The 26221-nt window shown below is 46.4% G+C and overlaps 3 protein-coding genes across 8 annotated transcripts in view; all 3 read right to left on the bottom strand.

The window, feature by feature from the left end:
* GFPT1 (glutamine--fructose-6-phosphate transaminase 1) overlaps window positions 1-4252 on the bottom strand; it is a 54246-nt gene extending 49994 nt beyond the window's left edge. For 3 of the 4 annotated variants that reach the window (XM_075444856.1, XM_075444858.1, XM_075444857.1), the window contains exon 1: window positions 1976-2052. In XM_075444856.1, the coding sequence (XP_075300971.1) occupies window positions 1976-1982 (7 nt within the window). In that variant the 5' untranslated portion in view covers window positions 1983-2052. Of the gene's footprint in view, window positions 1-1975; window positions 2053-4155 lie in introns of those variants that run through there. The other variant, XM_075444859.1, reaches the window with a different exon arrangement.
* A 2664-nt stretch (window positions 4253-6916) lies between these two features.
* Window positions 6917-18373, bottom strand: NFU1 (NFU1 iron-sulfur cluster scaffold). Of its 2 annotated transcripts, XM_075444861.1 has the most exons (9): window positions 18303-18370; window positions 16399-16551; window positions 16170-16276; window positions 15212-15347; window positions 12595-12661; window positions 11611-11725; window positions 10443-10506; window positions 7996-8170; window positions 6917-7206 (listed from the first exon to the last, which is right to left on the bottom strand). In XM_075444861.1, the coding sequence occupies exons 3-9, from the start codon at window positions 16261-16263 to the stop codon at window positions 7159-7161; spliced, it is 699 nt and encodes a 232-aa protein (XP_075300976.1). In that variant the 5' UTR covers window positions 16264-16276; window positions 16399-16551; window positions 18303-18370; the 3' UTR covers window positions 6917-7158. The 2 variants fall into 2 exon arrangements, with proteins under 2 accessions (XP_075300976.1, XP_075300975.1); XM_075444860.1 differs by lacking the exon at window positions 16399-16551 and having other exon boundaries at window positions 18303-18373.
* Window positions 18374-19642: 1269 nt separating this feature from the next.
* Window positions 19643-26221, bottom strand: part of AAK1 (AP2 associated kinase 1) — an 89084-nt gene continuing 82505 nt past the window's right edge. For both annotated transcript variants that reach the window (XM_075444866.1, XM_075444863.1), the window contains one exon: window positions 19643-25987. In XM_075444866.1, the coding sequence (XP_075300981.1) occupies window positions 24828-25987 (1160 nt within the window). In that variant the 3' untranslated portion in view covers window positions 19643-24827. The remainder of the gene's footprint in view (window positions 25988-26221) is intronic.

The following is a 26221-nucleotide window of genomic DNA, read 5'->3' as shown; positions in this document are numbered from 1 at the left end:
AAAAAGCCCAAACTGACACTGCAATTAACATTTCCTAACGCGAGCAGAGACCACCATGAATTTTGTCTTGTGCTCACCAGCCTGACCGCGAGCGGCAGCAGCAGAGAAGACTGTATTCCTTAGTTTCTGCCAACTGCGCTTAACCGCAAGGCGCAAGAATTCACATGGCAGCACCCTCGGACTCCAAACAGTTCTCCCCCTGTTCCCTACAAAAACCTTAACTGTCTTCAGCCACGCACTTCCTGCATTCAGAAGCTCCTCAATTTCCAAGGCTTATTCTTCTCTATTAACGCGCTCTGCTAATGCTCTCCTCATTTTTCGCTGTATCTCTGGCTCCCAGAACGAGACTCAACAACACAGCCAATAATCCCCGATGCTTTCCTTACTGTTTCATAAAACGTTTCAGTATCCGAGAAGAACTTGCCTTATACCTAAAAGGGAGAAACACAACAAATCTTGAACACAACTAAGTAACTACCCACAGCGTTTTCAGCGCTTATCGCAGTTAAAAAGAGCGGAATGCTAGTATTGCACATTTCAAAGGCTGGACCTCAAAGAAGGCAAGCACAAGGCACCAAACCCAACCCTATTCTTGCAGCAAGCTATTTATAATAACAATTATCCCTTCTATTCTTAGCTTTGCTCCACTTTGTACTTTTAACACAAATTAACATAGCGTTAAACGTAAGCTGAAGTATGAATTTGTGACTGCCTCTTCGTAGCGCTCCACAGACTTGACAGCTTGAAGGTGATACCAGTTCAATCTCACAAAAAAATGAAAGAAATGGCAACTTAGAAACTTGTACATAAAGCATAGAAATCACAGCCTTGGTCAGAACAGCATTGTAATTTTGCACATAAAAATACAGGAGGAAAAATAAAGAAGGAAACATGGAAAGACAAGTAAGAAGCGCCAACGCATCACTGCTGTATAAATTTCCACGGAAAAATGTAACATTGATGTGGTAGGAAGAGAATATTTAAATTATATTTCTGTGTCCAAATATGAGGCAGAGTAACTGTACTAACATGGCAACTGGGAGTGGAAAGTACCTAAGCGACTGTGGAGCGGAAGCCTCAGTGGCCTGTGCTCCAGCTCACTTAGGGCAGGTGTTCAGCACGGGAAAGCTCCACTGGGCTATGAACAGCCCGAGCTGAGCCGGTACATAACCCTGCAATGGACGCTTCTCAGCCTCGCTTAAACCGATTTACCTGTCTGCCTTGCAACCTACTTTGAGTAAACTTGAATCAATGTGCAAGTGTCCGCGTCAGAGGCTGTAACGCCTAAAAACCTAACAATAAACCATGCTTTTCACCCAAAAGTGGGAGTGGTTATTCCGATATGACCAGAGCCACGTTCGGAAATGCTAGTGGTGAAACCTCTATCCCTTTCCTACAAGGTATATGCCACTGACGTTCGCTGGGGCTGAGGCTTCTAAGTCACTTCATCGCTTTTATAAATGACAACCTCTAAGCCCACCGGACACCGAACTGGAGCATCACCGCCCTCAGCACCACCCGCCACTGAACCACCACCACCACCGCCGAGTGCCCTGAAGGCTTCTGCACCGAGGAAACAGCGTATTTCCAGTACTGCCGTGTCTCAGCAGACCCAGGGCGCTGGCCTTTTGCACGCTCTGGTCGCATCTGCCCATAATTTCAGGACAATTTGCCCTTTCAAGTTACTAATACGCTGCAAGACGCCTCCCTGGGAAAAACGTATGCGGACCGTCGACAAGACGGTGACATCTTCAGATAACGGAGACGGGGCCCCTTCCCGCTACAAGCGATGCACGCAGAAGCGGCCGGCCCCCTTTTTTCCGCCCAAATCTCCGGGAGCGCCCCGGGGGCCGGGCCGTTCCTGCCGCGGCACGCTTTAGACACGGCCCCGGCCGGCCTAGCGCCGCTGCACCGGCGCGGTAAGCAGGGCAGGGCCCCGGGAGCCCCCTCCCGCCCCGCTCCGCCCTGCCCTTACCGCACATGGTGCGCACCGGTCCGCGGCCGCGCTGCCTCTGCGCGCCGGGGCCGCGCCGCCCGCCCGCCCCCCGCGGAGGGGGCCCAGCGCGCATGCCCGCCGCCCGCCCCGCCATTGGGCCGCGCCGCTCGCTCCGCCCCCAACCCGCTCCCCGGCCCCGCCCCCGGGACGTGGCAGCCGGATCCGCGTCCGGCGGGCGGGCGGTGCCCGGGGGCCGCGCACAGCGGCGGACAAAGGGCTCCTTCCGCCGGGCACCGGGCGGTGGAACTACAGCCCGGGCGCGGCCCCCCGGGAGCCCGCTCCCCGGCTCAGCTGGACTGCGGCGGGGGGACAGCCCGGCTCCGAAGGCGCCTTGTAATTAAACGATGGTCAGGAGCGGTGCAGAGGGAATCGTCCCCCAGCCCTCCCACCGCAGGCAGCGGCTGCAGAGGGCTGAGCTACGAACGCCGGGCACCGAAGGGCTTGTCCAGGCTCAGGCCGTGAACGAGGGGCACTGCCAGACCCCCCCGGACCCCCACACGGGACCTCCGTACCCCCACATCCTCCCTGAAACCCTGGTGGCCTGGCTGCCCGCTTCTACCCCTACGGCTCTATAACGGTGCCCGTTCAGCAGCGACAGAAAGCAAGCATTAAGACGAATCTGCAAAGCAAACGGGGACGGGCGTGACTTACAAAGGAGCGACGGACTGGTTCCCGCAGCCTGACAGCGTAGCGACGCTGTCTACATCCCACTACCACAATCAAACGCTGCTTGAAAATCTTATTTAAAGCCTAAGGCTACGAAAAGATAGCAATCCCTTCTTGAGAAGAATGCTGGTCACTTAACTTTATCCTGACACTGAGAAGTCACTAAAGATTTCCTTAAAAAGCCCAGAAAACAACCAACATAAATACATAAAACACCAAAAAGGGACGGGTTAGATTTTGGACTTGGTTCTGGAAGAACCTGGCTGAGCACAAACTGAAGGGCACCAACCTAAGGAACATCAGAATTGGCCAGTTGTGGCACACGGCCACCTCGGTGCCGGGCCCCGAGGATGTCCCAGGAGCAGCCCACGGCAGGCAGCCCCAGCTCCCGCGACCGGCCGTGCAGAGCAGCGACCTGCAGCCGAGCTGCCCGGTGCCTTGTTGCCTTCCGCCTCGTCAGCTGTGAGGGCGGAGGAGGGCTGACTTCACACTCCTGATTATTTTTTTTTTTTCCCCATTCCACTTCTTTAATTAGGAAGCTGAGTGGCTTGTGGCTGTGGAAGCTGATTTCCCAGATGAGAAGGGAACTACTAACCCATCGCAGAAAGGCGATCAACAGCAACACACGCTGGCACAGAAACACTGCCCTCCTCAGCTCCCGCCACCGTTCAAACCCGGCTGCTGATGCAGACCCGACTCATCCGCTGGGTTATTTCTGTATTGTGGGTTTCAGCTCCCAGTTCATGACTTCTTACCGCTCCCGGAATTTCTTAAGGTATTCACTACAAACCTCAAAGAGTCCACAGCATTGTCCGAAGACAAACTGCAAGGGTATGGCCCTACTTGGAACAAGGGATGCCCCAGACAAGGAGCACAGGCCGACCGTACAAACACTCCCCAAATACATAGTTCATAGCAGCAGCACAGCAAACACCAAACTTTATGACTTAAACCTGCACCATACTTGATGTTATAAAAATGAATCCCCTAAACTGTGGCTAATTCATCCATATGTACTAAAATTCCTCAGAATTTTATGCATACAGAAATTTAGCTCCTTGTGTTTAGTCCCGAGGTGCCTATTTAATTCTGTCTCCATAGAAGCCAGTATTTATCCCCCTGTTACTTTACTCCGAGGTTTGCTGTACATACAGTACATGCTTTTACTACCGTACATAGTTCATGCGGATGTAGATGTGCAACTTACTACCAGAGAAATGCAAAAACAGTTTCCCGAACTATTACACGCGAACCTTTTAAAATGAACAGAAAGGGGGCACAGCTGGGAAAAAAAAAATACCCGCTTCCTTCTCCCCTGAGCTCAACATACTTCACTTGAAATAGAAGTTCTGGCTAAAGTCCTGAATTTCAGACAGACTGCAAACTATCACGTCCTGGAGAAGAGCCTGTTTTGTGGTCCCTCGTATAATGCATTTTCAGTATTAACCTCAGGTAACGTCAGCTGTTTCCTCCTGCTATCGTGGTGGAAGTACCTGCTCCAGAGACGCTGTCCGCGAGGGCTGCGGCTGCCGACTGCTTCGCACCGGGCACTACAGCGTCAGCAGAGGACTGCCTTACAGACAAACAGGTTCATTTCTCCTAGCAGCACGGAATGAGTCACATCCTGACAAAACGCACGTGTCCACCTGCGAACAGTTTCAAGATGGCAAGGGTTTAGATAGCTGTAATCAACTTTCCCTGCAGAAGAGAGTGCTAGAACAGTGCCTAGGAAACAGGAACGGATTTTGTACGTTTCCTCTATCTGAAATAAGTGAAAACAAAAAATGGCTGAAAGGCAGATGTAATTTTGCACTTATCTATGAAACAGCAAAAATACCACAGTACTTTTTTTTTTCCTTTAAAAAAACACGAGAACAATTTCAAGCACCCATTACTATATAAACATAATGCCTAACTGCAGTTTATAGAAAAACTTCAGTGTCAAAAAACCTTGCTGACCTGAGCGTCACGGTGCAGCACAGCTTCCCAGCCCCCAAACGGAAGAGCCCTCCTTAAAAAAAGAGCTGCAGGAACATCACATTGCGTGTACTGCACTGCCACAGGGGACTCCTAAGCTAAACGCTGAACAGTCAGCGCTGTATTCCCCTGTTTGCCTCCGTGCCCGCGAACATGAAAGGTTTTTTGTGTGAGCAGAGGAGACGGGACGCCTCTCACTAACAGGGAATCTTTCCACGAACTAAGCTGTTCCAGACAGAGCTTGGAAGGCTCACACAGAAACTCCTCATGATTTGGGCTGGCCGTTTCACCACGTTGGGCTGTCGTAGTATTAAGAGTTTACCGCCATTGTTAATGCTGCAAACACAGCTGGGTTTCGTTTTGTTTCCCAGGCAAGAACTGGCACTTAACCCGACTGCTCCACTTTCGTCTACCCAGAGTTGGAGCATTGCTTTATGCTGTAGAAATGCAACCACTGCCTTGAAGAGCTTACTTTGTCGCAGGACAGAACAGATAAAAGAGGATGGGATGCGAGCGCTACACGCTTCTCTCTCCACGACAGAGCGTGAGGAACTTAAGGACACACGGGATACACGCTGCACATCGAACCTCTTCAGTCTCCAGATCACAAGATGCTTAATCTTCACCCTCAGTGGACACAGGCTTAATTTGGCCCTATTTATACAAATCAAAACCCTGTTAAAAACAAGACTGGAAATACAAAGACAGTGGCAGAACTGGATCCTTACTGTACCTGGAGAGATCAGGACTACTTAACTGAAGAATGAAGACCACATCCTTAAGAGATACATTTCTATTTAGCACACAAACTGGCTACTTTGCTGTTTAAGTTTTGGCTTATATAGTGCATTAAACTGACAAATTAGGCCTAAAAAGCTCTACATTTGAGAACCAAAAACATCACTCCCCATTCCATGGTTTGCTGACAAAGAAGAACACAGCGATAATGTCTGCACAAGCTCTCTTTTGGACAGCCTGAGCCTATCTCGAGGGGAATTTTGTCATCGATATACTTGTAAGATCAGGCACTGTGTACTTCGTAACAGGGTAAAGAAAACTCGGTAATTTCAAATCAATTTCCAGATCCTGAGTGGGAAATTTAAATGACTGTAGGTTATGACTCTCCATGCAAGCTGAAGAAGTATTTTGCTAAAATATTCATTTTCAAATTTCTAACAAGTAATACGAAGTTTATGGCTACCACACGCTGATCTGCACGCTACACAAAAGATTCTCCACTGACTTAATTGATCCTGTTCAGGGACTCAGTGGAATTACACTGGCAAGGAGTGAAAGAGGGGAACATACCGGAGGCTGTCCAATCCCTGCACACAGGGAACACTACTACAACCATAAGCCAAATAATGACCGCAAACTCAGCTCGACTGTGTCAGCACAAAGAAGAACTAGTATTTCCGTTAGCAAAGCCATCTGTTAAAGCTAGGCACCAGGAAGAAATCAAGTCCTACACGCACAAGTAAACAGCAGTACTTGCAAAGCCTGATTCACGTATTTCAGTTTCAGAACAATAAATATTTCTCTCCCCATAGTCTCTAAAACCGGAACGTGTTCTGCTCTGCCACGTCTTCCCTCGCTCAGCCAGGGCAGCCAAGTTACACATGCGCTGCACTCTTTGGCACTGCAGAAGGAACAAACAGGATACGGCATAGGTAAACACACTTAATTTTCTTTGCTATCCTACAAATGTAATTTGTGCCCTTAAGCACCGCACACTCATCTTGATGTTGGAGTATGATGTTGAGAAATCATCTTCTGCAAGTTTAAACAGACCACTAGTAGTGGCTGAACAATTTTACTTCTAAATAAGCTAATTAGTCTCTCTACTTACTAAAGCTGATAGGGATCATCTTCTTCTAACATTTATTTTAAAAGATATGATTTTTACAACACACAACTCACATTTTTTGTTCCTGTTGCTATTGTTTGCACAGTGGTAGTGAGCAAGTACATAATTTTCCACAAGTCATGGCAATATCACATCCTCTAAAACGAACAGCTGGGTTATTTTTCACACAAAAAACTGATATGAATCAAAAGCTCTTTAACAAGACTTGATTAAATTAACCTTCCTGAACTTCCCAATTACAGAGTAAGGGCAAATAGTCCTGCAAGCCCCACAAGGAGGTTTGGGGGAACAAACATTTAATATTTCTATTGCAAAAAAAAAAAAAAACAGTCAAGGAACTTCACTTCCGCCTTCTCTGTTTTTTCAGTCTTGACTTATTTGTATGAAAGAACAATGGAGAGACACATCACCATTTTTAAAGCCCACCATTTCTTTCTTAAGACATAGTGCCAAGCAGAGCAAAAGGATTCTTTTCTGAACACAGCGTATTTAATAAATTAGCGGACAAACTGCTTGAACTGATGATACATTTTCACAGGTACAAGTGCAACTATTTTTCTGAAAAGAAAGGCAAATGTGCTTGTTCCTCAGCAAAAAAATAGTTTACATACACCAAGAGGTAAATACTTATTTGGCCATAGATGATGCTAGCTCAAGTAGAATTTGCTTCTTTCTCCACATCATCATCATCGTCAACGACCTGAAATCAAATCCAGAAGTAGCTTAGATAAACAGTTTAAACTCTCAGTCCCGTAGAATTGCATAGCAAATTAATTACATTAAATCTTTGCTGGACCCAAGAACAACAGCAGTTATTCTACACCGCAAAATGACAATGGTCACATGAAGAAGGCAAGAAAAATTTGCAATCAAAAATGGCAGGAGGAAATGTGGCTGAAATAATAGGAGCTGATCAAGTTACTACAAAGGCCACTGGCACAATCACTACGGTCTATCAGATTGTTAGTAAGAACGCAAAAGAATTTGCGTCTTAGGGGACAAAAGCTGGTCCCTTATTATCACACAAAGTCACCAAAGCACAAAGGTAACAATCACTGGCAAACACCAAGCGTCCGGTTCCAGGCTCCTCAGTACAAGAGGGATGTGGGCACGCTGGAGAGAGTCCAACAAGGGATCACCTCCCTCACAGCCTGCTGGCAACACTCCCCTTCATACAGCCCGGGTTATCGTCAGCCACCTTGGCCGTAAAGGCAGATCACTGGCTCAAGTTCAACTTGGCATCCAGCAGGACCCCAGGTCCTTTTCCGCCAAGCTGCTTTCCGCCAGGCAGTCCCCAGCACAGTTTGGTGCATGGGGTTGTACAGGACTTTGCAGAGTTCTGCATCTTTTGCTAAGATTCAGTTTCTGACTTGGAAAAATTGCATCTATACATCCTGTACTTTTGCTAAAACTGCCAACCTGTCCATGCCAGCAAGGGACAAAGACTTTCCTTTCCATTTAGAACAGCTATTATCTCTCACCAACCCACCTGTTCCACGCCTTCTACTTCAGGGATGTAGAACTGGAGCATGTTCTGTATCCCGTTCTTCAGGGTGATGATGGAACTAGGACAGCTGGTGCACGAACCCTGCAGCTTCAGCTGCACAATCCCATCCTCAAAGCCTTTATAAATAACATCACCACCATCCTCTTGCACTGTCGGCCTGATGGAACACGATACTCAATTTAAAGCAAGTGGAGCTGAAATACGTTTCCTCCCAGAAATCCTAAGTGAAGCTCAATTCAATATACACAAAGAACTGTCAAGTTACAGTAGCTAAAGCCCTCTTTCCCTACAACCACCTGGTTTGAATTTCCAACAACACACACTTTGCTGGACTCTCTCACATTGACGGCTACTGTTTTTCCAAAGGACATGAAGCAAAACATATTTGCAATGAATGCAGCAGCGTAGAAAGGAATCATTGAAATTCTGGGGTCAAAGCTAAGCACCTCACAGCAGAGTTTGATTCAACCTGTAAAGAAATATTGGTTTGCCTTGAGGCCCTCTCCACATGTAACAGTGATTGCCTCCACTATGTGCCAAATGTGATAGGTGCATGTGAATCTGTTACCTGACTAGGGGCAGTGACAAGAAGTCCTCAAGTGCTTCTGTAAATAAATACGCAGTTCACCACAGTTTATACAGGACATAAAAAAAGCTGCAACTACATAAAAGCTTAATCCTGCTACAGGGTGAAGAAACCAGCACCTGGTAAGATCACTTCCCAGTACTACTCGCACTTCTGCAGCCCAGTCCCCTTTTGCTAGCGACAAATGCCCAGCATTGTAACCGTGTCCCCATAGCAACACTTTTCCAGACCAAGCTAAAACCATCAAGTTGCTCTAACAGAAGCTCTTTATACCGATTTCCAAAACAACTCTCTTGAGAACTACACTCCTCAGAGAATAATCTATGAATCCGACACATTTATTAACAACTCACTATAGCAAATTATCTCCATTCCAGAAAGCCAAAGAACAAGAATAAAAATTCCATTTTTTCTTATTTTAAATTAATTTTTTTAACAGACTACAGGACCTTTCAGACCCACACTCCCTCCATCCTGCATCTTTTGACAACTTCTCTGCACGTATTTTTGATCGACTAAACAATAAATGCTCTGTACGCACCACTGGTTTACATGGAGCTCCTGCAAACTATCCTGCTACAAAATGAAGGAAGACAGACTACTGCTAGTATTCTCATCAACAGCTTCTGGGTCCACCGAGGGCTACAGGGGGAAGGAAATGAAAGAAAGAAAAATGTAGGGAAAACCAGAAATTTGGGCAGAAAACCTGTGACGAATATGAAAGGCCTCTTTCCTGGGAAATCAAGGACTAACGCACCAGAGGGAGCTTAAATGACCACATACTCGGCAAGAGCTGGGCCTCCTGAATGTTGCTTTCTATCGTACCTTTAAACAACAGTACACTTGGGTTATACCTTTCAACGCTTAGTACATATACTTGGGAAAAACGTTCCAGCTTATTTCTGCCTTTCTTCCTCCCTCCTTCCAAGAAAATTAACCAGTACCATGTGTCAACTGTGAGATAACCAAAATGGTATTTTTAAATATCACTTGTAAAATGCAGCATCTAAAAAAACGATACAAAAAAGCCCAAGTTCATCGCAACTTCTGGAAAAATTAGACTGAATTCCGTTATTTTGACCCGCATACAAGTTTCTGGTTCCTGTAATTTGCGAACTGGGGAAGATGTCGCCATCAGATATCACAGCTTCAGAAATATCAGACATCTTCCCCTGCATCTAAAATGTCAAGCTGCTTATTCCTTTCAGTTCACTTTAGGAGGTAATTAACGAGCATAAAAATATACTTCAGGTAAACAACATGATCCATAGCCACTCTTGAGACTTCATTAGTTACAACCAGTTTCTAAATTCAAGCTGTGTTAAAATACAAATAAAATTGCAACAGCACGCAAGGACAAAATCCACTGAAGCCCAGCTAGTGCAGGAAACTCATGGGCAAATTTTCCGTTAAGAGTATGATACAAGAGTATAAACCACTTTGGAACACTTGGACAGGAAGGACAAATATAATTAAGACAGAGGTGAACACAACAGAGGAAAAAAAAGTTACTGTAAAAGCAAAGATTGTGTTGTTTTCACTTTTTCAAAACAACCAGGACCTGTTTAAATGCACTATGGAGGGTAAGACTACACCCTGTTCGAAAATCACTCAGCAATAAGGACTGCGCAGCACACAGTTTGCTTAAGCAGGAAAACTATATTCAAAGTTTTCAATTAGAGGAAACAGCATTCTCACCTCTGGCCAGTTCCACACTTCAGGCCCCCACACTAGATACTGAGCCATGAAATCACACATATCCACAGAAAAATGCACTGTTCCCTAAATAAATCCAAACCCCAAGACTAACTCACTCCAACTAGTGTTAATGTTCCTGCTTTACCTTATTCTTGTATCCAGCAGTTCTTTAATCATTAGTACAACTTCATCATCATCTTCTGACGCAGCTTGGGAGAAGAAAAATATGCAAATCAGAACGTGGAGAGAATTTTGCTACGATTACTAACACTGGATATCCATAACGGCAGAATGAAATAGCATAAAAACATTGCTGAGATGACTGAAACCGAAAGACAGAAGTCTTCATTCAGAGTAAGTATCTTCTTCTACATTATCCATATTTACCTCCCAGGCTTTTGCTGACAAAAAACAGCATTGGTTCAGAGTTCTTAACAGGCAAAGGCCTGAACAGACAAATAGTAGTGCCACTTTTACAGGAAGCAACTAACATCCAATAAGGATGCATGGGTTAAGGCAGGGTTCTTAGAAGGAAAAGTTTTAGTACCTAAAAAATTCAGTATGATAAGAATTATGAGCGTGCCTGGGTTTAGCAGCCCTGGGTGCAATTTTAATCTCAGTGTTAGTCCCACAAAGCATTTTTAAAGATGACTTTTTCAAATAAAATAAAGTCTATATTAATATTGAAACTAAATCCAGACATAACAGAGCAGAGAGGAATTCAGTAGTCATAATCGTCCTTAAAACACTTGAAAAATTGTTTAAGTTGGCAAGTTGCAAATGAGAAAATAAAAGGCAAAATACTGCCCTTGAGTTACACTGTAAGTTAGTCCCAATTACTTTCTATTACAGTTTGAAAAAGACTTTTTACTATTTCTTGATCATTTAAGACCATAAATCTATCATTAAGACACAGACATTAAGCCTGGGCACTCCTATTTCATTTAAGGAGGGAACTAAAAACCCTCTGTAGACACCCACATAAAAAGGATCTGCAGCAACACCCAATAGCTTTCTCAGCACATTTGCACACGCAAAGTACAACAGAACACGCCAAAACACACAGTTCAGCACAGCCCTCACACTACAGCAGATGAGAGCCAGGCTTCATATTCCTGGGTACGCAGCTCCTTTAGACATCACTTCCACTAGAACATACACATTCTGCCAATTCTCTCCTGCGTTAATTTTAGCAGTTTTCACTCTGAGTTCTCTTGTGTGCTTTTCTGAGGGACAAGTGGAAGCTCTTCTGGATGTCACAAAAACGAAACCCAAAGGAAGATGCTGGGCTCTTCCTGAAGAGTTTGATTTACCTGTATCTGCCCTAGGCGCCTCGTCAGTAACTACAGGTAAGCCAGAGGCAAAGAAATCCATTATAGTTGCATAAATATCTGGTTTCAGCAAGTTCCAGTCCAGGTCTTCACTCTCCTATGCGAATCAGAAGGAGGGGGAAAAAAAAAAAAGAATGTTTAAAAACAGAGTATCTGCCTCCTAATAATCAGTAGTCACGCAGAGATTCCTCTTAGGTGACAAATATCATAATGGGCTCCCACATCTGATGCATGGATTTGATTTTGTAGTTTTGTGCAGTCCAGCTTTGCAAAAAGAGTTCAGTAAGACTCAATTTACTACAGTCAACAGTGATGTTTCCTTGTTTGCAAGCCAAGTGCTATTAAAACATTGGCTAAAAAGAGGTGAAAAATAAAGTCTCCTAGATACGTTACTTGACACGTATTTTTACTAAACTTTCAGAGACTCACGTTTGTTGGGTTCCCTTTCACTCTGAGCCAAATTATCATTCACAGACCTGCCCCGTGCTCTCCACACACAAAGAGCGTAACTGCGTGGTTACGACGCAACACTTTATCTCTGGTGACACGAGCTCCACACCCTGGGTAAACACAACGCCGCCTGCAATGCGCTCCATCCCAGTCATACCACGGTCTCATCTGGAAGCGGTCTCTGGAGGTCATCTAGCCCCACTTCCCATTTGAAGAAGAGCCAGCTTCTGAGCTGACCACATTACACAGGGCCTCGTCTTGTCCAATGCTGACCATTTCCAAGAACAAAGAAGCTACAGCTTCACTGCGCAACCTATTCCAGTGCTTATCCACACACTGTGGGTTTTTTTTTTCATGTACATTAAAGGCAATTCCCTTTATGCCACCTGTGAACACTGCCTCTGGTACTTTCACTATGCGTGTCCAAGAGTCTGACTGGATCTTCTCTATGGCCATCTAGTAGATAGCTGAATCTCAGCGCATCTTTCAGTGCATCTGAACCTCTGTTCTGCTTACCTTGGTGATTGTGATGAAGTCTGGTCCAAAGAACACACTTTTAACGCCTTCAATTTTGAATAGCTGTCTGTTAGAAAAACAAACAAATAAAAAACAATCACAAAAATGCACACGCGTTTCAGGCAAACTCCTAAGGATTTATTCGATTTGTCATAGAAAAGAAGTTCTAGAATACATTTCTAGACAAAGAGACACACTAAAAGCAGGACCATTACGAGAAACTGGGAGTTACTTAACCTACAGCTTAGTAAGAGCCAGCAGATCCGACTCTGAAGCAGTGTATGTAGTAAAACTGAACACATCTTACGGGACCTTCCCGCAAGATACATAAAAGAGTTACTCTCTCTCCAGTTCTTCTTTGGAGGCAAAATTATATTCTGTATACAAAAATGTATTTGACCAGCATCAAAACCAGTAGGCACCTATAGTTTCAGGCTGGACCAGTGCAAATACAAGGAATGTTCCTTAGATTAAAGAAAGTTATTTAAAGTAATCGAACTCTATAAAACCTGCCTTCAGTTCTCTTGCCATTAAATAAAAGGATTAGTGCCAAGCAGTCCACAAAACTTTAACACACCAACTCACTCCGTGAGCTATCTTCAATATTTACAGGCATTTGCACGGCACATGAAAAATTTGAAGATTTAGTAAAGGCTCGGGATTCACGCTAAATTGCTCGCGATGATCCATACAGCATCCAACATCCAGGTGCTAAGTTCGCGCACACATCCAAAGCAACGGAAGAACTTAGATGATAGCAAAGAACTTATTTTTTACCATGTTTTAAGTATAAAAAGTAGAATGAGAATATAAAGACCAATTTCCACAAATCGTTAAATAAAACTCAACAAATTCATCTACAGAATAAATGATGTTACTCCTAAACAGTAAAAAATAATTTTAAAAAAGTAGGAAGAACCCAGAGTTAAGCACAGCATAAGGCTGTAAGAGTGTTTCTGTAATTAAGGAAAAAAAAAGATAAAAGGTATTCTCCCGAAAGACCAGAAAACATCAAAAATGCAGTGAATGAAGGAACTGGAAATCTGACGAAAAATGACAGAAGAGATTACACAATACCCATCTGAAAGAATTTCCACACACGAAACAGTTATACGTGTAGCGGGTTTTTCTATCACCAAACCAACTGGATTTTAAAATTACCTAAACAATGAAATTATGCAAGTGTACCAAACTATCCTAGATTAATTAAATAACTCTCCCTCCTCCCTCCCCTTCAGAAAGCTTTTATTACTTCTTTGGAAAAAGAGTATTCCATTTACAAAACCCATTATCTGGGGTTTAATGACATATAGTAGACAACATTTTTTCCATTAACCTGTACAATACGCATAATCAAGCTGTTTCGCCACTGTACACCTTCTAGCACATACATCTTTGATGAAAACATCTATTTGCAGACACATGACAACAAAAAGCCACTTTCTGACAGTCAACTGCAATTCTGCAACCTGATGCACTTTGGCATAATCAGATCCTACAGCTTCAGCATTCCGCTAACGCGCTTTGATGTTCTCAAAGCCCTTTCACACTGTATTTATTACTTTAAGTCACAGAGCCTTGCTTGTAAAGATCCTGTTTGGTCTCAAACAACTCTGCAAGAGACCTCTGGAAACGCTGGAGCTGCATGTTTGATAACCCTGCAGTTCCTGGAGAGAATGTCACATGAAACAGCTCCTACTTTTGCACATAATTCTTCCAACTCACAGAAAGATAACTTAAACTGGGATCTCCACAGGTAACCTACTGCAACACTTCTGGATCTCACCCACAAGCTGAAGCCCTTCCATCCACATAATAGGTAAAGTCTCCTTTCAGAGACTAATGTGAAGGCAATAACAAATACGCAAAACTGGATGCTTCCAAATATTCCCAGAGAGGCTTGTGATGATGGTTCAAACCCCTTCTATACCAACATGGCACGAACTGATTCTCTGCTCAGCGATTCTCAGTCCATATTATGCATTTTGGTATTGAAAGCTGCAACTCCGAAGACCTGTTCTAGATCCAGCCTGAAAGTGTGGGCCAAAACTGGCCTTCCTTTGACTGAAACATTATAAAACCTCTGTGAAGGAAAAATCTACTGGCTTTGAAGTTCAGGTTAGCACCAACATCTGCCAAAGCAAGCAAGCTAGTACATTTAATTCGTACTATTTGGGGACTATTTACTTCCTTATGCTCTCTATTTCCCAGTTCTGAAAAGCTGCATGATTTCCAAGTAACTACTTCAATTAAGAGTGTTCTGACAGGAATGATTTTGCAAAATCAGGGTCAGAGGTCTCACCACTGATGCAGCAACTGCTCAAGAACACTGATTTATAACACCACTCAATCCAGTTGCATAAACTAGACCATGACGCATTCTGCTACGATACAGCCGTCGGGAGTACAGACACACAGAAAGACTACTTTCGTAACGACAATCATCCCAGCTTTACTTTTATGCACAAGTAAAGCAGCATTAAAAACTTAAATCCAGCCAAGCTGCTCCTGAGTATAAGGAGGAGCAGAATGATCAGAAGCTGTGCTTAAAAACAACAGTCGCAGACACACAGCCCATGCTGCTTCCCCCTAAAAATAATGATGTGTTTAATAATACCTTGCTAGAGGTGAGCAAAATGCTGCAGCTGGTGTGGAAAACTCCATAGTTCTTGACTCCAGCACTTCCTTCCCTGGAATAAACTTCAAACTATTTGGATTTGGTGTGTCCTGAGTTTGAATAAACATGCATCTCGCTGGGAATTTAAAAAAAAAAAAAAAAAAGAAGAAAAATAATGTAATCAAGCCTAAGTAGCTTAAACGAATGTCAACAATCCCGATTATTTCACAAGCCAAGACCAGTATGATCGCTCTGCTTTCGCAAACAGCAGCCCATGCAGCAACGACACTTTAAAAACACATTGCAATGGGTTCCATGAAAGCATCCAGACTGACACAAAGACTGATAAATACAGGCATGTTATCTCACAGGAAACAAGATGATAAGTGAAAGGTAGGTACAATAAGCTCCACCCTACCCACCACTTTTTCCGGGTAATACCTAGCTGCAGATAATATTAATGGAAAACCATACATGGATGCACGTTCAAGAGGGAGAAAATAATAAAAAAAGAATATGTTGCAGCTCTAAGAATGAAAGGCTTCACTTGCACCCCCTGCTAGGTTCTACCTGGATGGCCAGCAATTTTATCTGGCAGAGCTCAGCAGCTGAAGTAGGACAGAAGGCAACAGTGAGTATTTCACAAGGGCTACATTTACACTAAGACAGAAATTAAATTAAGTGCAGCAAAGGCCAAATAATATTTTGCACCAACAAAGCCCCTTGTAAGTCTTGGCAGCTGAATGCCATGGAGAAAACATGCATCATCAAGCACACTGTGAGACATCCACATCTTCTCCCCAAGCTCCAAACATCCATATGCACTAGTTCTTCATTAAAAACCACCTAGGAAATGCTATCACCCTCAGACTTCAGAAAGCATAGCAGGCTTTCATCATTACCACAAGGCATAAAAACTCACAACGCACTGATCTATTAATTTTTGATTAGTATTTACCTGCATTACGCCATACTGCGGATGGAAGAAACGGTTTCTTTTGTGCAAACTGGTGGAAAGCCTGCTGAGTTGTCAAATTATGGTCTTTCAACATTGTACGGCAGAACCTAGAGAAAAATATTTTTACTAATGATTTCCAAATTACAAGTTTGCACTCTCCCACTACCCCGCAGAAAGACTACTCCACATTCTTCTAGCAACCCCAGAACTCAACAAGATGCTCACCTACCTTAAACCTCTCAGACAATGTAGCAACCTTGCAGGTTAGATTAGAATTTTTTTTTTTTTCCTTTCAGTGCCATAATTCTCCAATGTTAGCCACCTAAAAAATGAATCTAGACTCCTTCACAGCCACCGAAGACAGGCAAATCCCCTTACTTACCTGTAACAAAAGAGACTAAATCACACGAGGGGAGACTTTTGTCTTCCCTTGGACTACAGCAAGCACCTGGAAACCTAGCTTGGACTGAACACTTCATTTTCAGAAGATTACAGACAGCTGAGATGAATTGAACCCCAAGCACCTGAGGCTAAATCAAGGCCAGAATTTACTCCTCTACTCTGTGGGTTTAGCTGGTGAAACATAAGGCTCTCCTATATGACTATTAGAAAATACAAGACAGGCTAAAAAGGTAATGCAATAGCTGCTCTTGCGCAAACAATTCTCATAAGAAAAAAATACCAGGATAACGCTTGGATAAAAGATAAAAACTCTACTAGCTACATATACCAAGCTATACCTCACCCTGTCCACCTATATGTATTTCTTCCCTTTGGGGAATAAAGAAATTCAGTATATTCCAGTACAAGTACTGTTCCCGAAATAAACCAGACCAGTTAAAAAGAGGCCCTGCTCCATACTGGCCACATAGCTTACACTAGCAGCCAAAACAGGGGTGGTGTCATCCGCTCAGATGGCGTTAAGAGGGAAAAGAAGAAAAAAACACCAAGAGAAAAAGCAAGGCAGAATGATGGAGTAACAGGCCTAACTTTCAATAGTGTAAATACTTGCTTGCACATCTGATTTCCGTAACTGTATGCGCCACCAACAGCATCCAGCTATTTCAGAGCAAAGTGAAAATCAGAAAATGTAACCAAAACCCACCTCATGTCACAGATAGCACAGATAAATATTACATACAGAGCATTAATAATTACCTGGTTTCTCTCCTTATCAGGTACAGAGGGAGGAAAGCAGGCAAACTAAAATTACATCTGCAGGGATTGTCCTTAAGAGGGGAGGCTGATTCTCTCAGCAGGTCATGATTCGAAGCAGAAGCACTACACCTAATCCAGATTCCTCCAACATAGGAACAGGAGAAAAGCTCTGTCTCATGAAATGGACCTCCCTGCTGCAAGCGTGGGGGACACTGGCCACTGAAGAAGTCTAGAACATGTTATTTGCACATTTAGTGGTCTTGACAGCAGGTACAGAGACCGCAACAGGATGTGCGAGGACAGTCCCTCAAGAGAACAGTTCTCCTTTCTCCCTTTAGCTTTGGGGAACAAAGATTACAGCTTATTTTACAGTCCACCGGGCACAGTTTGCCTTTCACCGTGTTCCTTTGAATTTCCCCTTATTGAATAGACTTTAGCAACGAGGGGAGGGAGAAATTCCCCTTAGTGCTTGGCCCTAAGCATACAGCTGTGGGAGAGCCAACCGCCCCTCACCGCAGGACCCTGTGCACATGTGTTTGGGGGGAGGAATTACTCCTCGTTACACGGTCCTGAGCACCTGTGCAGGGAATTCCCCCTCACGACTCACACCGGTGTGAACAGTCCCTCAGGGGAAGGCCCTCAGCACCTGCGTGTCGGGGGAGGAATTAACCCCTCGCTGTTGTAACGGGGCTGGGGGAAGAAACAGCCTCTCGCTGCCCGGCCGTAACGAGGAGAAGAAATAACTTCACCCTCGCCCGCCCTGCTGCAGCGGGGAAGGAAAGGGGAAGAGAAAGCAAGAGTCCAGCGCGGCCTGGGAGGTCGCGGTGCCGCTCGCTGCGACACGGCCGGGCGTAACACATTTTCCCCCCCAGCCGCGCGGTGAAAGGGCGAGAGGGGGACCCCTCCGGGAGAAAGCCGGGCTCCCTGCTCCGGGCCGGGGCAGCGAGGAGCCGAAGGACCCCCGCCGACACCTACCGACCGCCCAGCCCCGCAGCCGCGCCGAGCCACCGCGCAGCCGCCATCTTGGCTCTCCTCAGCGCCGCCGCCGGCCCCGCCCCGCTCCCGCCGCGGCTCAGGCGCGGGGGCGACACCTGGCGGCGGCGAGCGGGAAGGGCGCGCAGCGCCTGAGGCGGGAAGGGCCTCTGCCCCCGCCACACCCCGGCCGCCCAGGGGACGTTTCCTCCACTCAGTATTTTTCCTAAAAATATCAATATAGAGGTACTTCCCCCCCCCTAAAACCAAATCACCACCCCCAAGGGTAGCACTTGATTTTTAAACAGCTAATTTCTTACCAGCACTGCCCCTGTCCCAGCCGCTGGCATCGCCCTGTCACCCCCTGCAAGGGCAGCCATGGGTTACCAGAGAGCCTCAGAAGCAGCTTCCTCCAGACCAGGTTTCACCACAGAGCCCAGGAACACCCCAAAAAACCTTCTCAGTCTCCCGAGAAATTGCAAATCTAGCCCAGACACCCTCCAGAGGCGGGGGCTGCAGAAGGGTGTGTTTTCACCACCATCTCTTTGAGGTGGAAGCTCTGGGTTTTGCAGATGGCGGCCGCTGCCGACGTTCAGGGCTGTTGTACAAGGAACAAGGGGAGGAAGACTTCCCAGGGAGGAAGGAGAAGCATCTGGAATTTGAGCACGATGAAGAGGTTCCAGTTTGTGTCTGTGCCACAGCTGCCTTCTCCCCCCCTCAGCACAATTATATTCCTGCTGATTTTGGCCCAGAAAGTCACTTACATTAGGCCAATTATAGCTGCTTATGCTCTTATAATTACCTAATACAACCTAAAAATCCAACCAAGTTCTTTAAATAAGCTTCCAGCCCTTCCTTCCAGCCACTCCTCGCTGGATTCACCGTTCCCTGGCAGGCAGCTGCGCTCACAGAACGCACGTTTTCCCCGAGCTTTGCCAAACCCCATTCCTGGACAGCCCTGCGTCCCCACGTGCGTGCACGGCTCAGCACCGGGGCTCACGGACCGTTTCGCTCACGTACAGCCAATTCCCTCGCCGGGGACGGGCTCGTTCTGCAGCTCCTGGGTTTGCAGGGAGGGCTCGATGGCTCGGCGCTGGCTGGAGCTGTCGCATTGCCCCAGACGTGAAGGTTTCCCTCCAGTAAATCGGAATATCCACTGCTTAAAGCCTCTGCTTGAAGCAAGATCAGTTTGACTTTGCAACTGCCAGATAAAATACTACAGGCAGACCGCATTCAGTACCTTGGCAGGACGAACTCATTAATTCTGTGATTAAAAACCAGATCGTATCCAGCAAAAACATTTCGCATGGGGAAGGGACAAGGAATGCACAGCGGAGAAGAGGTATTGTCATCAGATACAGTTTTAATAAAATGTACATAAGTTCACAACTCAAACGTTTCTTCATCATCATTACCAGAAAACACAGATGATCACACCCGGAGTGCAAAATCTGACTCCACCAAATCTGCAAGTCAGAGGGACTTCCACAACCGCTAAGAATTCCCTCAGTAGCAGGACGCTGCAAACGAAACACTGCTCTTGGGACACGAGTCCCGGGTTGTTTGTCACAGTTAGCGGAGGCCATGGACGCTCCCAGCTCCGGCTTCCCGCTCCGCGCAGAACCCAGGGAGTTTGTTTCGCCGCCGGACTCGGCGCAGAGGGATGTTCTGCCGCTGCATCCTCCATGGGAGCTGCTGGCCCCCAACACACACCCTGCCCTCCCCACCCCTGCGAGCCGTCATTTCTTCCTTTGGAGGGGGGGAAATCGGGGAACAGTGGATCATCCTCATCCCTCTGACTTCACAGGGGAGCATTTCTAGGTGTGTGTGACAGTATTCACCCTACCTACAGTGGAAACTACAGGCCACGGCTTATTTTTAGAAACACTAACACAGCTGATCAGGTTTCAGGAATGTGTTTCAGAACTGGAACAAGATTTCACTGTCAAGATACTACTGTAAAAATGCTTTGGAGTCTTTTGGTGTACTGCAAGGCCTTGATTTAACACCACGAGAAAACAAAAACCAACAAAAAACCGCACAAAAATTCAACTCCCCAACACAAGAGTCTTTGGTGGAAGCTGAGTTAAAGTAACCGATTACCACTTTGGAGTGATCGAGAGCTCAGCAATTAAACAGATCTCGCTCAGTCTTGCTCGAGCCCCACGGAAGGCGTGCTTCAGGCACCGCGCGTCACGATCGCCTGCACCGCTTCGCTGCTACGAGCTTAACGGCACCTACGTGCTCCACGCGTTGTGTGCATCACGGATTGAGCGTGCTCTGGCTTCAAGAGACCAAGGTTGTAAACTTAACACCACGTCTGACGAGTGCTGGGCTGGCTGGAAGGGAGAGGAGACACGGCGAAAGTCCCGACAACACCGCGGCAGGCTGCGGGAAGCGCAGGTTAACACCACGGCGGCTGGTCCCCTTACATGCGCTGCACAAACGTCAGCAGCGAGGCACAGAGAGCCAAGCCAACTGCCTTTTTATTTTTTTTTCATGCAGAAACTCCGATTAATCGCTTTGAAGAGAGACTTTCAGTGCATTCAAGCTGAAGGTGGCAATGGGTAAGAACCAGTCGCTTTCCCAGCACGAATCTAAGATTGTCGCAGGACTGCAGCGATAACTGCGGCCCCCTGGCCGTGCACAAGGACCCAGGGCAGTTAACAGAATTTACTACAGCTTTAAAAAACGATGAAACCAGTGGTTCTGTTCAGAAAACTTACTTCAAAACACTGCCATATTGAAGCTGTACTGGTCTTATTTCATTAAGATCACCGGTGGTGTGGCAAAGAAAGCAATTAGCATCATTCTTCCACATTCATTAAAATCAGTAAGCTTCAGAGACTACAGAAATGAAATTTCCACTTACAACTCATCACGCTGAAGCTGCAGTACTGGCAGCACAGGATTAGGAGGAACACAGGCTGGAAATGAGAAGGCTATCAGACTAACAGGCATTGAAATTCAGTTTTCTGACCATAACCAAAAGTCCCATTACTTCGTAGGTCACATGCTGAGATACAAACAAGCTGCCTCCGCTCCCCAGGAGAGATTTAAAACCATTTAAGCACTGGATGTATGCCGGCAGGATCGTTAGCTTCTGGGGTGCGGTTAGCTTGCTCTTTGTGTAAAGTGCTTGAAGAACATCAAAGCTGCCAAAACGCTTGCTGGAAATTCAGCCCGACCCGACCCAGGGCTGTGTAACAGCCCACGCACCTCGCTGTGCCTTGGTGGATTTTTCCCTTTCTCCCTCGGCTGGCAGCGCAGGACAGCGAGGTCTGAACTACACGCAGCTCATCGCCGACACGAGTACGCATGGCAGGGGGCCCCGCTCCGAGCGCAAAGGCGAACGGGCTACTGCTTCACCGGCATCAGCGAAGCGAGACCTGCACGCGGCGTTGCAAAAAGTTTCACAGAATTATCCAAAAGCAATTTTTCAAGTAAAAATTAGGGAAAGGAAGGAGAACCCAAATCCAGTTAGCAGAGGTAACACCTTGAACCCACATCTTACTTATACACGGTACCTACTCGCTCCAGCAAAGCATCTCCCTGTTCCACAGGTACATCCCTGCACCGGGGCCTGACCTCCCTTCCAGCACCTTCCACAGCGATTTTAAACAGCTCCTGCCTGCACGCACGGCCATGACACAGGGTGTGTACGGAAACAAATCTGGGCCCCCACGCTTGGTCTCCTTGGGATCCCGCGAATTCACAGTTTGCTCTCACAGCCGTTCTCGGCCTCTCTCACGGATCCAATCCAGCAACGACCGACTCGGGGGGGTACATATTCAAAACAACAACCACCTTTAGGGTATATATTTAAACAGAAAACTCAACAACAACAGAACACAACAAACATCAGCCTCAGCTTTCCTGAAGAAACACCTCAAGGGAAACCCAGAAATTTCTTTACAGTACTTCTGTTTTCAAGAGCTGGTGAGAGAGGACAGAAAAAACACTAAACCACGAGTATGCACCAATAATTACTTAACTCCGAGCGTAGCAGAGCAGGGCAAAAGGTTCCCAGCACCACACAACTCGACCTGACCCGGGCTCAGCAAGTCACTAGTTGCCAGCAACTGGGCTGTGCAAGCCAACGTGGCCTCCTTGCTTTCAAGTATTCTCCCTCCCCGCCCCAGGGCTTTAAGTCCTCAGTCCAAGCTTCTCCCTCTCCCTTCCAGGCAATCCCCACGCCGAGCACGTCCAGCAGAACATTTGGCTCATCTCTTGCAAGCGGAGATATTTTGGAGGGGAACTGAATTCAGGGAGGGGAAAGGAAACATGGAGCAGGCGGTAACTCCTATTTGCAGATGCTTCGCTAGCCAGCTCCCGGCATTCAGTTATTTTCCATCCATCCTCCCCTTACGCTGCCGGGCTTAGCAGTCAGCAGCGAGTCAGCCCCGGACTGTGCAATGTTCTGCTTTGCTTAAGCAGCCTTCACACGTATCTTTAATATGCCTGCTGCATTCCTTTAATGCTTATTATTTGGACAGCGGACAAAGCTATGTGCTGGAGGTGGTGTCATGTTTTTTTTTTCCCCCCACAAAACTAGACTGAAGTCTATTTTTGGCTGCAGAAGCTCTGCAGGGTGTGACTGGCGAGTTGGGAGCAGCTCCGGCTGCTCCTTCCCTCTCTCAGCATGACAGTCCTCGCAGTACTTTCTCTCGGAGTACCAACACATCAAAAAGCGGGCAGGGCAGGAACCTGCTCTACCTACGACCGGTCCTGACCTCAGCAACCTACCCATTGCTCCAACAATTCTCCTGCAAACGCCCAGAGACCTCAGAGCCACTCGTGGGAGACCCCCAAACGCAAAATATGTCCTTTACCCTCGGCACACAGCTCCAGCTCACATGATAACAAACAAATTCCCTTGGGAAATGGTCACCGCAAGGCTTTTAAGGGACTCGCCAGATGCTAGTGCAGTCAACGGGGATTTTTTTCCATAGATGTCAAGTCCTCAGAAAAAAAACCACCACAAATTTTTCTTGGGAGACATTCTGCAGCTCCAACACTGCTAGGAGGAAGGAGCACTGCACCCAGGGTGACTGGAGCCCACAGAGTCCCTATAACCAGGTATTTTGAAAGCCAGTCAACACACGTAGCCTTTGCAGGCCAGAAATAGGAGACCCAAGACAACTTACGCAACCATAATTTTTTTTTTTCAAAATAAAGATGGGAGGTTTCACTCCTATCTCTGTCTTATCTTAGTGAAAAGAGAGGGGAGCAAAGGGTGCTTTGTTTCTGCTCAGCTGCCAGCCGTGACTGCCCGGGTGATTTTTCTTCCAAGCACTATACTGGGATTCACTACATCAATGAAAGAACAAACGGTAAGAAGTTGTCTTTCCCTTTGGGAATCCGGGAGAAATCACAGTATTTTGGAAGTAGAGCAAACGTTACCAAAGAAGCGTGAAGGGATTTTGTTTAGGTTCATCCTTAATCGACAGGAAAAGAAAAGAGAGAATTTACAAATACAGAATCAAGTTCTCTACTAGGACAAATCAGTCTAACCGGATTGCAGCCAACGCTGAATGACACCAGATGAGGTATGTAGATCAGGACATCTATCGAGCTGTTTGCATAATAAATTTTTCCATAAGGCATATTTTTAATACTGTAAAAATGCACGGCTCTTGCCTTCACAACATGATAAGCAGATTTCCCGGTCCTACACTTTGGCATAAACCAAACAGAAAATACACATGTAAAAATGAAAGCTTTGCCTGATCATTCGATTCTTCAAACAAACAGCAACAGTAAGAGCCTGACAGGTTGCTTTGCTGATGTTTGTGCACCCGAGAGTCTGCAAGACAAGCGACTGAAGGCACCACGAGTCCTTCCACCGGCGCAGGCCCCCCGACAGCAGCACTTCCACGTGCTGCACACCGCAGCGAGCAAAGAAATGCTGCACGCGCGATGCCACGGCTCTGCTCGCATCCCAAAGCTGGCACCAGACTTCACCAGCACTCGGTGTGCACATAACCTACCAACACACACGACAGAATCCCTCTGGAGCCATGGCTGCCAGGTTTGCCATCGCTGCCAAGCAGCAGGAATACACAGCCTTGCCCTCTTCTACAAGCCCCCACTGATAGGAAAGAATTTGCAATAACCCTTTAACCTGTGAAATCACTTCCTTTCCAGAGCACTAGCAAGTCCCGCTTGACTTGCTCTGTAATTAATAAACCTTTTAATTCATCTTATAATGCATTTCCCCAGCCAGGACCAGAAAATACGGAATATTACTGGTTTGGAAAAGCATCTACAAAATAAACGGGAGGGAAGACAGTGAGAGGAGGAAGGTAAGAAGCAACTGAAAAGAATATGCAGATCCTGAGAGCCAGGCATTCAGGCTAACATAACTTAAAATGGTTCAACTATATATCACTGCAAATAGAGTTCTGACCAAAAAATAATAATTATTTTATATATATATATATTGCTATGTCATTCATTTCAACTACGAGGTTCAAGGTCCGGTGAGAGGTGGTCCTACGGGAAGCACACCTCCCAGCTCACAGCAAATTAAGGCTTTTGCTTTCCCGCTTTGGAAGGAAACGGTGCTGAAGCAAAGGGATCCCCGCCGGGCAGCTCTGTAGTCCTGGAAGACAGAGGGCCAACCGAGACAGATCCTGCTATCACCTGTCTGTTGGTCTGAGAAACCACTTTGTAAGCAGCTATGGGCTTGACTTCGAGACCCTGCCCATCTTCTGGGCTGTAGTGACGGGAGTATTTGGACAAGGATTGCGGACGGAAAGGTTTGTTAACCACGGAGCCCAGCACGGCTTCCTGGGGCAGCGTGTGTCCTCCTTGGTTTCTCTCACCGGGCACGCCACCCTGCTCTTGCAGCACGCCTTGAGAAGAGATGTTTTCCTGGGTCTCCGCAGCTTTTACAGGAGAGGGATGAAGATTGCTTGGCTGAGTAAACCCGGCAGTGGGATATGCAGACCTGGCCGAGGCCGTGGGCCCATGCATTGCTGAATCCAGGCTTGGGAACATCGGGTTAACTCTGTGTTGGACATCACCTCCTTGACTTAGGAAAACGGGCGGTGCAAACAGTTCCTTAGACATACTATGAGAAGTCAGCTCTTCCATGCTTTTCTTTTTAGTGAAAGGGGCTCTCAGAAATACATCTGCTTCTTCCGGATGTTTAAGAGCCACATTGCCCTTAGAGATAAAAGGAGCTTTGGTAAAGACATCCACCTCATCAGGCACTTTTCTCGAGCTTCGGAAAGGAGCTGTGGCAAAAACATCTGGCTCGTTAAAAACCTCCCCGGTGTGCGACTGGAAGGCGGGGAACAAAGTCTCCCCTGCTCTAGTCTGGGAAGACCGGGAGTGGGGGTCTTCTCTGGGGGCCTCACGTCTTTCCCTGGGCGCAGACTGCAGGAACCCTGCACACAGCTTGCAGGTTTCCTCCTCCTCTTCCGAATCCATCAGTAAAGGCCTGGACCCGCTGCAATCCAAAATATCTCCTTCGTGGTCTGTCCCCTCTCCTTCGCTGCTGTAGAAGGAGCTGTTGCTTGAAGGACCATCTCTTGTCAAGTAGTCTGACTCCGCGTTGCGCTGTGCTTTCACCTCCAGTACCTCAGACTGACCCTTGTACAAAGCAAGTCCATCACTGCCAGAAGATCCTTTACAGAGTTCAAGAGCTACAACTGGGAATAGGGCCGGATCCCTCTGCAGACCTAAAAATGCAAGAGAAGAGCGTTACTCAATGAGCTCCATCTCCTTAGTCATAAACAAGAACAAAAGGTACGTATTACACAAGAAATGTCATGCCATTGAGATTGAAACCACCACCACGCATGGAAAATGGGAAGGATTGGGGGGGCAAATGAAATAAAATAAGGATGCTGGGGAGGTATTTACAACACACAACTCGACGCTGCTCGCAGCGCGGGGACACCACAAGTACCAGT

Source organism: Opisthocomus hoazin, chromosome 28 (assembly GCF_030867145.1).
Source record: "Opisthocomus hoazin isolate bOpiHoa1 chromosome 28, bOpiHoa1.hap1, whole genome shotgun sequence".
NCBI lineage: Eukaryota > Metazoa > Chordata > Aves > Opisthocomiformes > Opisthocomidae > Opisthocomus > Opisthocomus hoazin.
Note: the sequence above shows the minus strand (reverse complement) of the source record. Positions and strands in the feature narration are given on the sequence as shown.

What these genes read in the sequence shown, in the direction of transcription:
- NFU1 (XM_075444860.1), bottom strand. Translation starts at nt 18,349, where the DNA reads ATGGCGGCTGCGCGGTGGCTCGGCGCGGCTGCGGGGCTGGGCGGTCG. An exon ending in CGCAGTATGGCGTAATGCAG is followed by an intron (nt 15,348 to 16,169) that starts GTAAATACTAAT and finishes TTAAATTCCCAG; the next exon opens with CGAGATGCATGTTTATTCAA. An exon ending in TTTTGCTCACCTCTAGCAAG is followed by an intron (nt 12,662 to 15,211) that starts GTATTATTAAAC and finishes TTTTTCTAACAG; the next exon opens with ACAGCTATTCAAAATTGAAG.